Here is a 17,840-nt window from a genome sequence, read left to right as displayed (position 1 = left end):
ATTTTGAAAATGCATTCAGACCTCCCATTCTTCAGTCCTGCCCTCCAAAAATAGTATATTTTGTTTTAGGCTCTTGCTCTTTGATTTCTCAGATGTTTACCTCCACAACTTTAAATAAGATACCTGCCAGATAGAATATTGGGTAGCATTAATCTGAATGAGAAGTAATTGTGTTAGAGGCAGGGAAATGTGTAAGATATTTTTAGTAGAAATGAAAAGAGCTGGGACTTCTAGCAGCGTGGTGGACTAAATACTCTGAAGGCCCTAGCATATTCTTCTTCTCTCTAGTATAACACTAACCCATGTATGATAGGATTATTTGTTTACATGTTTACTTATGACTGAAACATATTATTTGACTTCTCTAAGCTCCATGTTTCCTCATCTATAAGATCCAGATGGTACTAACTGGAATTATAATAACTATTCCTGAAATAATTAAATTTGTCAGTATGTGAAAAGCAGTCAGGATATGTGAAAAGCAGTCAGGATATGGCCTGACACATACTGAGCAATATATATTAACTATTATCATCATATGAACTCCAAGAATAGTGTTAGGGTAAAATAATACATTTCTACTTAACCAATAAATATATGTTCATAAAACATTTTTATAACATTTACTACATAGTAGATATCTACAAATATTAAAGTATGCTCACTCTAAAACATTTTAACATCATAGATAGTTTTTCAATGAAATACAGAGGACACAAAAATAACAAATCTTTCTTTCTATACAAAGCAAAGGTAGAAAGCCAAGGTTTACCAACATTAGAACATAAATTCTAATCAGAACATAGTCCATTATGTTACATTAATCTAAATTAAATGAATTAATCTTCAATAATGAATTAATCTTCAATAATGACATGTTGTCATCTGCCACTGAAAAAAACTTTAATTTTGAATTTGTACAGTTTTCCTCCATGGTTTTAAATATTATACACTCACAACAAATTACCTGGATATCTGCCACTTTTTGTACATCAATAAAGCATGTAAAAATTTAATTTTACACATATTTTAATAGTAAATTGCATTTTAGTAAACCAAAGTGAATTTTCTCTATGTAAAGGGAGGAAAACAAAGATGGGCATAGTGGTGCATACTGTAATCCCAGCAATTCAGAAAGCTGAGGAAGGAGGATCATAAATTCAAGGGCAGCCTCAGCAACTTAGTGAGCCCCTAAAGAACCTGCCAAAACCCTGTCTCAAAAAAAAAAAGAAAGAAACAGGGATGTATCTCAATGGTAAAGTGCTCCTGGGTTTAATCCCTACTACCAGAATGAATTGAATAAATAAATAGACAGATGCAGGAAAACCACTGAACATAGTTCTCCACTTTAGAATACATGGGAGCCATCCTATTTACAGATTCTATGGATCATAGAGGTCAGAGTTTAAAGCCTTATTTTACCAGTGAGATTTCATTTACTTACACAAGTTTCAAGCTAAAGTTACAAAGAGGCCTTAAATGATATGACTGACAGTATATTTTATTTTTTAACACTATTTTTGGTAATTTTAATTAATGTTCTATTTCTTTCTATTTTTAAAATTTTTTATTAGTTTTAATTAGTTACACATGACAGTACAATGATCTTGACATATCATACATTTGAATCAGATGGGATATGATTTCTCATTTTTCTGAGTGTACAGGTTGCAGAATTACATTGGTCATGCAGTCACGTATATACCCACAGCAATAATAATGTCTATTTTATTCTGCTGTCCTTCCATTCCCTTCCCCTCCCCTCCCCTCCCATCACTTCTCTCTACCCAATCTAATGTGACCCGCTTCTTTTTTTCCCCCTCACATCGTCATACATGTATTCTGTATAACGAATGTTCTATTTCTTTAATATAAAAATGCATCATTGTTTTCCCACATATTTTTTTCATAAGTGGTAGAGAATTAATGAAGGTTTCTAAACTATTAAACCTGCTATGGTAAACACTTAAAAACTTTTGAATAACTTACCAATGTGTAGTTTTGTTTTTTGGTTGTTTTGTTGACAGAATCTCTCTACGTTGCTCAAGCTGGGGACCTTCCTGTCACAGCATCCCAAGTAGCAGGGATTCTAGGTGTGTGCTACCACATTTCCACATCTGGCTCCAATGTAACTCTTTATTTAAATTCTAATGATGCAATGTTAACAGTGCATAGCAGGCAATAAATAATACTATATTTCCCACATTTCCTTTCAGATGATTCTAATTTTAAGTCATCCAAAATTAGCCTATACAGTAACAGATATACATTACACTCTACAATATTATTTACATACTTTTTTATTTTGTCAACAACTCAGATTCTGAAGTATAGGCCACACACTAGATAACAGAATAAAGAAACTAAGCCTATCCAGAGTTCAAAGTTCTTTTGCAAAGACATTAGCAATATGTAAACCTAAGTTTACCAATCATTTTTTCCTTTTTATATTCTTTGGTAAGCAACTAAGAAAATGTAACTTTTTCCTCTTCAAAAAATAAGAGATACATAGAAAAAAAAGGTGAACTCAGTTTATCTTTGAAATCAGTGAGTCAAATTCCAGTTATCAGAAGGAATCAATATTTGAAGTAAGGAGAGAAGCTGTAAAATTGCATGTAGTTCCCAAAAAAAGATAAAAGCAAAGCCACCAACCTGATAAAAATGATCTCCAGGACCAAAGGGCTTAGTGAAAGTCAAGATCTTTGTAGCTAGTGAAAAGCAAAACACTTTTCCTGCTGGCCACTACTCTATTAAACAACTAACTGACTCTACTCTGTTACGGGTTACTGAATCAGCAATCTAAAACATAAAAGCACTTTTGATACTAGCATAGATTATTTTCTTTGAAACTGAGAGTTTCGATTTTAAGAAACATTTACAGCCTCAATGACAGTATAACTGAAGAAGTTTTTCCTGTGGAAATACATGGTAATAAGTACAGTTCTATCACTAAACAATTTAGAAAACAAAATCATAAACACAACTAGCATTCTAAGTGCAACTCCTTGTATTTCGCTATTCAGTGTTTCTAAAATCTTTGACAGGAAAATTAAACAGATTTACTACGGAATGTAACAAATTGAACAATCTGGAACTGTAATTACTGTTATACACCTATGAGAATAAAGATGTTGTATTTTACATTACTGCATAAAAATAAAATGATAATAAAAACACGAGTTCAAGTAGAAGATTTCTAACCTTCATAAGAAGAATTTTCTGAGAATTATAACCCCAATTGACAAATAACAAAGATGGGACCTTTAGTTTATCTATATAATTTATATAATTACCACAAATCTTTTCAACCTAAATAAAAGTATTAAAGTAGCCATACTACAGCTTATGAAAAGTAACACACCAAATGATAGGCCATATGTCAATGTTGGCTTAGACACATGACTGTAGAGACAATACAAACACAATTCTTGTGCTTCTCCAGTTTAATCAATCAATATAAAATTTGGAGGTCATTTCATTAAGGACCTTTGATCTCACACAATGGAAATAGATGCATGAAAGTAATAATGAGCTTCAAAAATAATATAACCCCCCCAAAAAAATTCTTCAATGGGACTGACAGAAACAATTTGTCCAAATCACAGATACTAAGGTACCAACAAGAGGCAGAAAAAATATCCTAAATATCACATAATTCTGTTCTTCCATTCCCCACAACTCTTGTGTTAAGAAAATTATATCATTAGCAGGCCCACCAGGCCCTAATAAACCCATATCTGGTAGAGGCCCATAAAAGACGGCGGTTTTCTTGCCCCAGTACTTGTGATCCAAAACCAAAATTATATACTCTTATGCTGCTTAAGCCACAGGGTTCTTAAAAAGGGATTGATCATTACTAATACAAAAATAAGATTTTTTTAACCTCCCAAATAGATCAAAAAGGCAAAACAAAAAGAGACAAGAAAATTAACAAACAAGCAAATAGTGGGGGAAGGAGCTGGATTTCTTAGGAAAAACATAATGGTGGACAATGAAATTCAGTGAGCTTAAACAGATTAAAATGAGCTAAATTAAACTTCATTTAATTAGCATGTCAAAAGCACCAGTTACAACCAAAAACACAATTTCTAGAAAATCACTAAAAGAATACAAACACAACACTAAGATTGGCAAGAGCAAAATCAAGAAAATAATCATGTTAATGTCAAAACCCACTATGTCGAGTTTCATGGAACAGTAAATTCCTTCTTATACTAGAATTTGGCCATAAGGAACACTATGCAAAAAAACCAAACATGAACTGGTCAGGGAGGGTAGTGGATATTCAATAACTAAAGATAACAGTATTTGTTGTGAAAAAAACAAGAATTCAGCAACCATTGGAGAAATTTATCCTTCTAAAAATGTTGACATTCTATTTTTTAATTAAAAAAAGCATATCACTTCATTTCTAGCTTGAAGAGAAATTAGTTTTGGAAAATAACAGGTAAATTAAACAGATTTACCATGGAGAGAAATTCAGTATTATTCCAGTCTAATTCCTTATTAGATTTTTCTCTGCAATTTAAGAATATGATCCTAAGATTCTTCTGAAATATATAAAATAATATAGCAACAGCCTTCAGAGCAATCCCTCCAATAGTTAACTAAAACAGTCATGCAGGAACAGAGAACACACACAAAGGCACAAAAATCACTGAAAAGAGAAAGGAAAGGGCTAACGGCAGGAGGAAAGAGAGAAAAACAACTCTACAAGTTATAAATCCAAAACTTAAAAGGAAGTTAGACTAAGTACCATGTAAATGAATCCAAAAATCCAACTTTAGCTCATACCAGACTCCAGCTTCATTTCACCTCAACAAAGGTAGAAAGTTGTTTCATTCTTCCTCCCTAATCTCAACCTTGGCCTAATCTGGTTCAGAAACACAGGTTCTATATACACCAGAAAACTGCAGACATCTGTTACTAACCTACATAGTTGAAGCAACCTATTTTATCCTAACTCACCTGAACTTCTCACCTCTACAGCAGTTTAAGAAAAAAGTCACTTTAAATTTTAAAATGCTCTCCTAATAAATGTGATTTTTAAACAAGTAATATCCTTCCCTCTGTGTCTCAGTTTTCTTCATATTTTTAAAAAGGGCTTTCAATTAAAACATCTTTCTAGGAGATAAGTTCTTTCTAGGATGAGAAAATACCCCCTGATGTATAAACACAAATCACAATGACTGTTAAATATTTACCAAGCTATGTTCAGCTTTATGATTTTCAGTATGACATGCAAAGATGGAAAACAGTGCATGATCTAGTTGGAGAGTTAGGAAAATTAAACTGCAGTCACCAACATAATTATGAATATGATAGAAATTCAGAGGAGACCTGGCAGAGAGGGAAGACTTACTTATGTGAATTGAGCTAGGACTCTAAGAAGAAATTTGAAAAGCCAGGGAAGAAATGGAAAAACACTCTAGTCAAGAATACTACATCAATGAAAGCTAAAGAATAAAATGAGAAATACCAAAGTTAAAATAAGTGACTATTAAAAAAAAGAATAAGTTACTATTGTGGGCATAGCCTGCAAAGAAAAACACCAAAGTACCACACCAAATTGTTTATACTATAAAATGAGCTGCAGTAAGATTTTAAAGTACTGTGGCTATAGGCTGCCAGCTAAAGTTTGGAAAGATTCTCATCACTTTGAAATTTTACTCAAATAGACTTCCACTTTTAGGAATATTTGATATCACTAGAGAGGATAATGTAACCAATAAAAGATGATCATCATTATATGCCATTTGGGAAACAGACCACAGCAGAGGTAAGATGCTCAGCAAGACTTACTTAGTTACTTCATGCAATAAGAAGAATCAGTAATAGCTAAGAATTTAAAGAGCATTATCACATTAAGGCTCTCCTGATTCTGTAACCCATATATTGATTTCATATTTCTATAATCTAACCCACAAAACAATAATTAAAATAAAAGAATTCTATCTAACCAAGAACAAAGTTTAACTGTAAAAGAACAAGGAAACACAGACAGATTTAGAATTGGCATATAATAAACAAGGTAGAAAGGACTAGGGCTGCCAAGTTGGTGGGAGTAAAAGGAAATAAAGCATCTTAGTTTCTGAGTAAAATGCTGTTATTAAGTATAATTGCACCAACTTGATCCAAATCCAATATTTCTTATTCATTGAAAAAAAATTAAAATAGCAGCAATTTCCTTTATAAATAAACACTTCCAGCCAAGAAAGCTTCCACCAAAAAGGTTTAATCCCAAAGGTAATAAAAACCAGGAGGGAAGTTATTTCAGTTCTTATAATTTCAAATAACTTCTAAATATAAATATGTTATAGCTAAGTAATAATTACTTCTAAAATTCTAATAAAGTTACCATAAAATTCTTTCAAAAATAGTCTAATCTTATCCTTTTAAAGTATATTAAAAATAATGAACATAACTTTCCTGTGTTCTTATGTGAATACACAATCAGTGTAACTCCACATCATATACAACCACAAAAATTGGAAGTTATACTCCATGTATATATGTCAAAATACATTCACTCTCATGTATAACTGAAAAGAACAAATTTTATAAATAAATAAATATAACCAAAAAAATAATAAAGTATATTTTAAAAAGATAGATCTTGGGCTGGGGTTGTGGCTCGGTGGTAGAGTTCACCTCGCGTGCAGGAGGCACTGGGTTCAATCCTTAGCATCACATAAAAATAAAATAAAGATATGTGTCCACCTAAAAAACTAAAAAAATTAACTAAATACATATATATATATATATATATATATATATATATATATAAAAGATATATCTTTAATTGAATAATTAGAATTTATTATACCTTATTAATGTTATATTATGTTAATATTTATTATATATTAACATTTAACATATAATATGTTAACTGTGTCAATTCCCTCACAAATACTGGTGCCTATAATACAATATGACATGCTAAAGTTGAATATAAACACCATAATGCACACTATATGGAAATTTAATTTCTTATGATAACTTAGTATTATTGTACTCTTTATTTGTAAATTGCAAGTGGATCAGAAACTAAAAATTTACAATATATATCTGCTGATAAGCCATATCTGTACACTTTCTTAAGTAAGGCGAAAGGTGGCTCTTGAAAGTCCTATACGTAAAATAAGTATTTATTTCAATAAAGTGTTTCTTTCCATCACTCTTCCCATGCCCAAAATATACGCTAAAACCACATTGACTTTTAAGTATTTAAAGATATTGGCTCCTAAAGAGCATGGAGATTATAAGCCAAGATGGGCCACAGACCCACCAGTGTGGATCTGTCTTCTTGCACCTGAGCTGTCATTTGTGGGGCCAAAGAGAACAGTTCTTGGATGAATATATGGACTGCTGTAAGAATTACTCTCCCAGAAGAGAAATACCTGATTTTGCCCTGCTGGCAAGATGTTTTTCCTGTTCTAAATCCTTCTAAGTAAATCTAATACAAAATGTCTGTTGAGTCTGTTTGGTTGGACTTAAAAAGACCATCTGGTGGACATTGTAAAAGCCAATTTCAAATTTTTAAATTATTCTTCAGATACAGAAAAACTATTATTCCTGTTAAGTACACAGCAATTATAACTTCATGATAGTCCTTACTCATAAAACATAAGGAAGTAATCTCTTTTTAAAATATTCAGTATTTCAAAACACTGTTATTTTCCAATATGTAGGCTTTAGGATGAGCATAAATACAAATATGAATACCGCCTCACTGAATTTCAACAATAATATTACACACCCAACCCTACATACCATTTTTTAAATGTGGCACAAAATATTCTAAATGAGTAGAAGTGAGCACGTCAGGAATCTAAAAAAAATTTAGACAAGGTTTTGTCTTGTCACAAGATCATAAGATCCTTGTCAGGATCTTGCCTTTTATACTAATGACCTTGAAAAATTACGCACTAAAAAACAAGATCTCTCTCCTATCTGATAAATTTTGGAACTTTGATGTTAAGATAGATTTTGTTTTTCATTTTAAATGCAAAACAGTATACTATGATTCTTAAAATCTAAACTGCTTAAGCACATGACATTAGCAGTGATGGATCACTTAACATAATAAAAATAAGTTCAAACCCCATGAACACTGGCAGTAAATGATCTCTAAATGATACCCATCCAATACTATAAAAAGAAATCCTTGTTTATTTTAAATAAAACAAATTTTACTGAGTATACATATTGTAGAATCACACTGGTCAAACAGTCATATACATACATAAAAATAATAATGTCTGTTTAATTCTACCATCTTTCTTATCCCCACATCCCCTGCCTTCCCCTCCTTTCACTTCCCTCTACCTAATCTAAGGTAATGCTATTCTTTTTTTTGCATTACAATTCCTTATTTTTCAATATATGACAATAGTGGAATGCATTACACTCATTATTACCCATATACAGCACAATTTTTCGTAACTCTGTATATAAAGTATGTTCACGCCAAATTATGCCATTATACATGTACTCTTTTTGTTTGCATTACAAGTCTTAATACACATATATACCACAATTTTTCATGTCTCTGTTTGTATACCACAATTTTTGTATCTCTGTTTGTATATAAAGTATGTTGACACCCAATTCAAGTCTTCATACATGTAATATGTATACTCAGAAAAATGAAAAATTATATCCCTTCTATGTATGATATATCAAAGTATATAAGTGCATTCTACTGTCATGTATAACTAATTTAAACAAATAAAAAATTTAAAAAATAGAAAATAAATTTTAAAGAAAATAATCTATCAGGCAAATCACTTTCTTGGTATCTCAATAGCTTTCACCTTTAATTTATAAGGGACATCTTTTTAGAAATTCTAAAAGAAAATAATGGTGCAAATTAAGGCTTTTTCATATTCTTTTTCAATAAAAGTTAAATTTTAAATATTTTGATTACTGACATCCACACTAAAATGTCACTTGTCATTTTTTAGTAAAATCATCAGCCATTATTTTATAAAATTTCCATGGAATTTCTTAACATTTAATAAAATCATGTTAAATTAAACCACTTACTGAAAACAGCCCACTCTTACTGCCACAGGAATATGGGGAAGCTGAGTAGCCCACTTCAGTGTCACATCCTGATAAACATGCAACATGTTTTTATGGTTTCCAATCAAAGTATTTATTGTTCCTTCAGAAACTGCAGGTTGAAAATACAGAAAGAGAATACTAAGGAAATAATCATTTGAAACAGTATATTATATTTCTTTTAGAGGATTTAAGATACAAATTAATTCTAACAGCTTGAATTTAGTGCATAAAGATTTTAAACAATAAAAAATATCATTTTTCAATTTCAAGCTACCAATATAAAAAAAACCAGTTTACAGACTTGGAAACTATAGATAGTGACCATTTATCTAAAAAAGTATAAATTTTCCAAGCTCAGTGGCACTCGCCTCTAATTCCAGCAGCTGGGGAGGTTGAGGCAGGAGTTTCACAACTTTGAATCTAGCTTCAGCAATTTAGTGAGGCCCTGAACAACTTAATGAGAACTGTTTCAAAATTTAACAAAAATAGAATAAAATTTTTAAAAAGGGGGATCAATGGTCAAGCACCCCTGAGTTCAAACCCTGGTACAAAAATAAATAAATAAATAAATAAGAAGTATAAATTTCGTTAACATTTAATCATTTTGGCTAATGATTCACTATGGATAAATCATTCTATTATAATTACTACTGTTTATAAAACTGTCCGATGTTCTCTTGGAAGCATCTTGAAGAGTGACATTATGGAAAGCATAATGTATGCTAGCAGCCAATTCTATAAGTCATTTTGTACAAAGTAAAATGACTCACAAAACAAAATGTGTGTTTTATATCAAACTTCTATTCAAACTTTGAAAGTTAAAATTTCCATTACATGTTCAGCACAGAACTATTGTCTTAGATGTTTAAAATATGTGTATGAGTGTGGATTTTTCTGATATATATAAAATATAGCCTTGACATATGGAAAAGTTAAAAGAAAATCTTTCTACACACCTGAGCAATATGGGAGAAAACAACTCGGGCTACAATCAAGCTTCTTCATGAATCGAATTTGTCCATTATCCTTAAGACAAAAAAAGTTTCTCTCACCCAGAACAAAAACAGAAGATGCTGACTGATTGAAAGAAACAATACATATATCAAGGGCTTGCTCGCCAATATTTAGAGCCCAATCCACCTGCAAAGCAAAACCCGAAATCAGGTTAGTTGCTAAAAACAGAACATTTCACTCATTCTCATATCAATACAAACTAAGAAACTGCTTTATATCAAAGCAGAATATAAAGACTAGCTAGGCTTCATTAATTTTTTGGAGGGGGTTGTTCTTTAATCACTGTATTTTGCTACTTTACAAACTCTAGCAGGATTTTTTTATATTCAAATTAACCTTTTATTTTAGCCAATTGATCAGTATAAATGCAGAGTTACAGACAAACCAACCCTTCAAACAGTCACATTAAACCATAATGGACTTTGCCACACAGAGGCCATACTATACTACAATAGTAAATCACCCTTTACTTAGCCACAGGTTGACAACTGTGAACAGCTCTAGCAGGTTTTTTAGGGGGGGTTGTTTGTTTCTTTGCTTGCTTGTTTGTTTGTTTTAGTTGTAGATGGACACAATACCTTTATTTTATTTATTTATTTTTAGGTGGTGCTGAGGATCGAACCCAGTGCCTCACACATGCCATACAGCCCTCTAGCATGTTTTGCACCATCTATTATCAGATGATATTAGCTATTTGGTTGTTCAAAAATACCCATTTAAAAGCTATCTTCTTCCCTGAAAAAATCCTATAAGAAAGCTATTGTGGGGGCAGGGGTTGTGGCTCAGCAGTAGAGTATTTGCCTCGCGCATGTGAAGCACTGGATTCTATCCTCAGCACCATATAGAAATAAATAAACAAAATAAAGATATTGTGTCCATCTACAACTAAAACAATATATATTGAAAAAGAAGAAAGAAAGAAAGAAAGAAAGAAAGAAAGCTAGCTATTTTGCTGTGTTGGACCTGAAACACTGTTATTTCTGTCTATATGCTACTGACCAAACCAAGTCACATGGCCAAGCCAAAGACCAAAGCAGGGAAGTACACTCTGTCCATGATGAGACCATGGCTAGGATGTGAGCTTGCAATAGGGAAAGGGGAATAGAACAATTAGGGTCTATGATACATACTTCACTTAAAGATATTAATTGTCCAAGATGTCAGAATCTGGAATTCAAAACCTATATCTATAGGATCCAATGTCCATGTTATTTTAATATACATTTTTAAATTTTATTCTGTTTTAATTCTGATACAGTAGAATAAATTATTCTTCATTACTCAAAAAAGAAAGAAAGCTAGCTATAGATAGGATCCTCTGTACACACGAAGTACTCTACAGTGTTTCTTTTGGCAACATGGTCAATGTTTAATAAATGCTTCCTAAAATAATGAAGTAATAAATGTACAATGAACATGTAAAAGTTTTTAAAAAATCATCTTCCAAGTAATTAAGATCTCTAAATCAAGAAGATGCAAAAGAACAATGACATACCATGTTGAAAAATACTGGATGGCATATATCACTTATGGGAATGATAATGAGATGACTTCACACAAATAAAATTGGAACAGAGGAACTAATCCTGCCCTCAAAGTTAGGCTATCATCAACAAACAATGGATCAATGAAAAGTCACATTAAAGCTGCAGATAGATTTTTGGCTATCAAGACATGACCAGGTATTAATCTACCTATTTTAGGTATTAAAATATCTAAAGAAGATATGAGGGCTGGGGTTGTGGCTCAGTGGTAGAGCACTTGCCTAGCATGTGTGAGGCACTGGGTTTGATTCTCAGCACCACATATAAATAAGTAAATAAATATCCATCAGCAACTAAAAACATCTTTTAAAAAAAGAAGAAGATATGAAATGCAAATGGAGCTGGTCAAAAGGACAGATATTGCCAGTGTGTGTATATAAGAACAATCAATAGGAGGGAGATGGTAGAGTGAACATAGGTAGATGAATCAGGCTATCTTAAGGTAAACTAAAATTCAACATAAAAATATAATTATCATTTGGTTCATGTATAACTTACCTATATGAAAATTCCACTGAACATGAGACACGAATGGCACTCCCATGACAGTTAAATTTCTCATTATATTTTTTAAAATATTTTTTTAGTTGTAGATGGACACAATACCTTTATTTTATTTGTTTATTTTTATGTGGTGTTGGGGATCGAACCCAGTCCCTCACACGTGCTAGGCAAAGGCTCTACCACTGAGCCACAACCCCAGGCCCTCTCATTACATTTTAATAGGCTAGCATTCTAGCATTTTTTGTCAATGGTTGTAACTCAGGCCAATATGTGCCTGACTCTGAGATATGATTTATTTAGAATGAACAGGCAAATTAAGTTTCTAAGGCCATAGTTTGAGATATAACCACTAGATACTTTGAATTCACCAGGTACTGTCACTCTGTACCTTCATCACATTCTAAATGAATGAGTCTCTTAAAATACAGAAATTAACTAAAGATAGTAATAAAAATGTTTTTCCACTTCCAACCAAGATGGAAGGATTTACCATCCCACCTGAAACAACCACAAAATAGAAAATATATGAAATAACTTTTGCAAAGCGTCAGACAGGAAAAGACAGGGATCCCTTAAAGAAAGAAAACATAGACAGGGGTAGTAACGATAGCTCCAACTTTGGGGGAGTTTCCAGGCTAATGCACAGGGAAGAGAAATCCAGATAGAGACTATCAGACTCCCTGAATTTTAGATATGGACACTCAGTCCAAGGAAACAAAGGAAGTTGGGAGTTTACAAGACAGCATACCAAAGAGGAGAAGGCAATGTCAAGACAAAATTCTGGAGATCAGTAGAGTTCCTCTCAAATATTCAGCTGAGTACTTATCAGTACATTCATGTAAGGAAACTACCCAAAATCAAGGAAAGAGCCACCCGAAAGGACTAGATGTAACAGTGAGAATCATTTCACACAGAGAATTAAACACTGGCTATGCCTGCCAGCCAGGCTGGAAACCTTATAATTCTGAGGAAATTCAATGGAGTACTCAGAAGGATTTTGCCTGAGGAAGGGGAAATAAGTAGCCCTAGAATAAACACTGCTCTGGTCACACCTAATAAGTCTTAAAAAACAACACTCAAAAAGATCTAACTAGTTTTCAAGTAACTTAACTGTATCCCAGGGCTAAGCTCAAGAACAGTTTTAATAATATAAACATATCTAGTACCAACAAGGTAAAATTGACTATATCTGACGTTTTATAAAATTTTTTTTATTTACCAACCACAAAAAAAAATGAGAAAATATGACCTACACAGAAGAAATAAATAAATTAACTGAGGGGCTGGGGATACAGGTAAGCTGGTAGAGTGTTTGCCTTATGTGCACAAAGCTCTGGGTTTAATCCCAGCATCACAAAAAAAATTTAAAAAAAATAAACTGAAACTGATACAGATATTAGATTATAAAACAAGTATTATAACTGTATTCTAAATCTTCAGAAAGTTATGTAGAGGCATGGAAGATATGAAAATATACAAGCTGAATATGTAGATATGAAAATTATAACAAATGAGAATTAATACCACATTAGACACTGGAGGAAAAATGATTACTGGTCCTAAAAACAGCAACAGAAATTCTCCTAGAGGCTAAGGATGTGGATCAGTGGTAGAGCATTTGCCTGACATGCATAAGACAAAGTGATGGATTAGAGTCCCATCACTGAAAAAAAAATAGCTGACATTTAAAAAGGAAAAAAAAAGAAATTTTACCAAATGAAATAGCAAGAGTAAATAATTATTTTTTTAATGGGATGTAGTTCAGTTGTAGAGTGAGACCCTAGGTTCAACTCCTAGCACTGCTAAACAAATAAATAAATAAAATGAAAATCTGTCAGCTGTAGAACAACTGCAAGTAGCCTAACTATATGTATGATTAGAGTTCCCGATGAAAAGAAGAGAAAGAAAGAACACAGAAAAAATATTTGAAGAATTAATGGCCAGAAAAACAATGAATTCACAGATGGAAGGAGCTCAACAACTCCTAAGCTGGGAAGGGAGAAAGAAAGGAAGGAAGGAGAGAATGCAAGAAGGCAGGTATCATAATCTAAGTGCTCAAAATAGGTAATAGGAGGAAATATGAAAATTAGGCTCAAGAAAAAAGACATTATGAATAGAGGAATATAATGTACGTAAATTTGCCTATTAAATGGGAGATTTTTGGAGATTTTTGAATGTTGGAATATCTACACAGACTTGATCAACTGAGCATCTCTACTCCAAAAATCCAAATTTCAAAATGCTTCAAAATCCAAACCTTTTTGAGCATTAGGTCAGCACTCTATTTTGTATAAGTTTATACTCACTTCAGTTAAAAGTATCCCAATTTCAACATCCACAATTCTAGTGATACAACTCTATAATTTGATTTATTATAGCTATGACTAGATATGTGCCTCTGTTACTAAGTAGCTAACTAAATTCTTAGGTAATTGATGTAATTATACATACAAAAGAGAAATGATTTAAGTATTCTTTAAAATTTTCTTCCTAGGAATTCTTGTTCTTAACAAACAACTATGATTAGATATGAAATATTTTTAAAAGGCCTTACAACTAGTCTTTTTCCAGAACCAAGTTTTTGCTGTTCAGTCTCCTGCCTTTTATCTGCATCTGTTGCAAAAGCAAGTACTTGGTACCTGTATGAAAGAGATGGAAAAAATATCAGTGACTTTAAAATGTAAGAAGCACAAATCATTTTAAACCTTAAGGGCAATAATCCATAACATTACAAATGACTTTTTCTTAAGTTTAAAAACTAAAACATTTGCAATTGATTTTTAATTGCATTATGTCATGAGATTATGCAAAACTGTCACAATAAAGAAACTATATTCCAATTATTCAATGTTGGGGAAAAAAAGCTTTATCAACTATCAAAGCACTTTCATTAGAATTCTGTGTGACAAATAACATGCAAGAAAGACCTAACATGGCCCCACCAAACAAGACAGAAGTTACTATAAACAAGGCAGAGGAGTTAGATGTACTATAAATTATTAATATATAATCTATGGAACCAAGAAGAACTAAATTTACTTCTCAGGTAATCTGCTTACTCACTGTGAGTGAATTTTGGCAAATTAATCACTTTGTGCTTTTGCTTAATGAAATTAATAATCTCTAACTTAAACAGTAGTAAAAAGGAAAAAAAAGACTAAAAATAAGTTATTAAAAAGTATCTAATACATATACACATTAAGTATTCCTTACCCAAAATTTTAGGACCAGATGTAGTTCAGCTTTTGGAGATTTTTGAATTTTGGAACACCTGCACAGACTTGATCAATTGAGCATCCCTACTCCAAAATCCAAATTCAAAATGCTTCAAAATCCAAACCTTTTTGAGCATGAGGTTAGCACTCAAAAAGTTTCAGTAATCAAAGCATTTCAGATTTTAAATTTTCAGATTAAGGATGTTCAACCTGTATTAGGTGCCCAATTATTGATTATGGATTGATAAAGAGATAGATACAGATCTACATATAGATAGATTATTAGATTATAAGATTATTATACTATTAATTTAGTATGTAATACGTTCCCAATAATGGTCATTATGGATATTATGACCTCCTGAAAGTATTTTATAGCTTCTATTTCAATAGTTACTATTAGCCTACACCATTCTTTTTTTTTTTAACTGTATTATTTTAGTTGAGAATTAGTACAATTTATTTTTCACTTCTTCACAGGATTTCATAGTGTTACATGCAGTTTTGCAAAATTGTTATTATTTCCCAAGTATTTTATATTTTGATTTTCATTTATATTAAAATTTATAAAATTCTCCCTTTAGTTTCTTTTAGAAACATCCTTGGCTTTGTTCTCATTAATTTCCACTTTATTATTACTCAGCAATAAAAGAGAATAAAATCATGGTATTTGCAGGTAAATGGATAGAGTTAAAGAAGATAATGCTAAGTGAAGTTAGCTAATCCCAAAAAATCGAATGCCAAATGTCTTCTCTAATATAAGGAGGCTGATTCACAGTGGGGTAGGGAGGGGGAGCATAGGAGGAACAGATGAACTCTAGATAGGGAAGGGGAGTGGGAAGGGAAGGGAGAAATGATGGTGGAATGTGATGGACATTATTATCCAAAGAACATGTATAAAGCATGAATTGATGTGAATATACTTTGTATATACCCAGAAATATGAAAAATTGTGTTCTATATGTGTAATAAGAATTGTAATGAATTCTGCTGTCATATATAAATTTAAAAAATTAGCCTATACCATTCTTAAAAACAAATTACAAATAGCATTCAATCTAGAAATAATTTAGTCAATCAAATTTATATTCCTTTAATTCCCATTGATTAATGGTATATCTTTAGAATAGTAATCCTACTCTAAAAAAAGAAACTTGCTTTCCTTTCTATTGAATCAAAGCTCCTTTATCATTCTTCCATAGCTCAGAGGAAAATTAAGAACAGATAAATTCAGAAACCTCATATTTTCTAAGAACTTTAGATGTCTGAGAATAAAACCCAGGGACCTACATGAATAAAATGTGGAATATCTAAATAAGCACTGAAACGTACAGTGTTATTCAATGTTACCTCCCACTATAGTTTGGATGTGCACCCCCTAAAAGCATGTGTTAAAAGTGTAACCCCCAATGAAACAGGGGAAGCCGATTAGGAGATGTTTAGGTTCTGAGGGCTCCACACTCATGAAGGGAGTAAAGCCCACCATTAAAGGGCTTAAGGCTACAAGATCCATCTCTAGCTTCCACTTGTGCTTGCTGGTTTGCCCTTCTACCAAGAGGTGACAGAGCAAAAACACGCTCTTGTCCTTAGACTTCCCAGCCTCCAAAACTATAAGAAATAAATCTCTGTTCTTTATAAATTATCCAGTCTGGATATTCTGTTATTGTGGCACAAAATTAAGACGTTTATCAACTCCAAAAAACATCCTATCTTTATCAGGAATAATTCATTTCTAAAAAACACATTTCAATAGAAGGCAAAATGACTATAGATTAAGGTAAACTTTGCAAGGCACAGAAACTGATGAGAAACTTACAATACCCTATTTAAAAAACAGGCTTATAGTTATTATAAAAGCTCAGTGTTTATAAATTTCATTCATTCCATAAATATATAAAAGAGAACTAATACAGGTATTAACAAGAGAAAATACTACTAAATGACCTGTACTCATCAGGAGCTCCCAAAGTAGTTGTGGGAATTCATAAATCATCAACTAAGTATAACTCAAGAGTACCCTGAGCTAACAGAAGGTATGAACACAGTTTCAATGGAGTATGATAGCAGAAACAAGAATTGTGGTTTAGGAGATATGCTCATATTATAGGTTCAGGAAAATAAAGCTATGTTTTAAAGAACGAGTAAAAATTTGTCATGCTGGCAAAGAGAAAAAAAGCATATGATGAAACAAATAGCACATGTAAAAGCATGCAGCAGTGAAAGAGACATGAAAGGCCCCAGTAGGAGTTTAGGAGAGGTGCATGGCAGGGAGAAATGAGTCATGGGAAAAGAGACAAAAAAGGTAGGAGGGAAAAGATCCTTGTAAAACCATGTTAAAAGATTTCACAGGGCATATTCAGCAAATCGCCCCGCGGCTAGAGTCTGCAGCGCGCGCTGGGAAACGAGGAGATAGCGACGCAGGGATACAGAGCTGCAGTTTCTGCCAGCCGTGCAAGCACCGTACTCAGGGCTGAATTCTGGGTTCGAGACGGGG

General features: G+C 32.3%; 1 protein-coding gene across 1 annotated transcript in view; it reads right to left on the bottom strand.

Annotated features, from left to right (window-relative positions):
• Positions 1–17,840, bottom strand: part of Bbs9 (Bardet-Biedl syndrome 9) — a 487,047-nt gene that overhangs the window by 330,040 nt on the left and 139,167 nt on the right. The window contains exons 8-10 of the mRNA XM_048786306.1: positions 14,686–14,770; positions 10,026–10,209; positions 9,049–9,178 (exon numbers count right to left, since the gene is read on the bottom strand). Of these exons, the coding sequence (XP_048642263.1) occupies positions 9,049–9,178; positions 10,026–10,209; positions 14,686–14,770 (399 nt within the window). The remainder of the gene's footprint in view (positions 1–9,048; positions 9,179–10,025; positions 10,210–14,685; positions 14,771–17,840) is intronic.

The sequence above is a fragment of the Marmota marmota genome, unplaced genomic scaffold (assembly GCF_001458135.2).
Source record: "Marmota marmota marmota unplaced genomic scaffold, marMar, whole genome shotgun sequence".
NCBI lineage: Eukaryota > Metazoa > Chordata > Mammalia > Rodentia > Sciuridae > Marmota > Marmota marmota.
The sequence above is the reverse complement of the archived record's forward strand: the minus strand, read 5'-3'. Positions and strand labels throughout refer to the sequence as shown.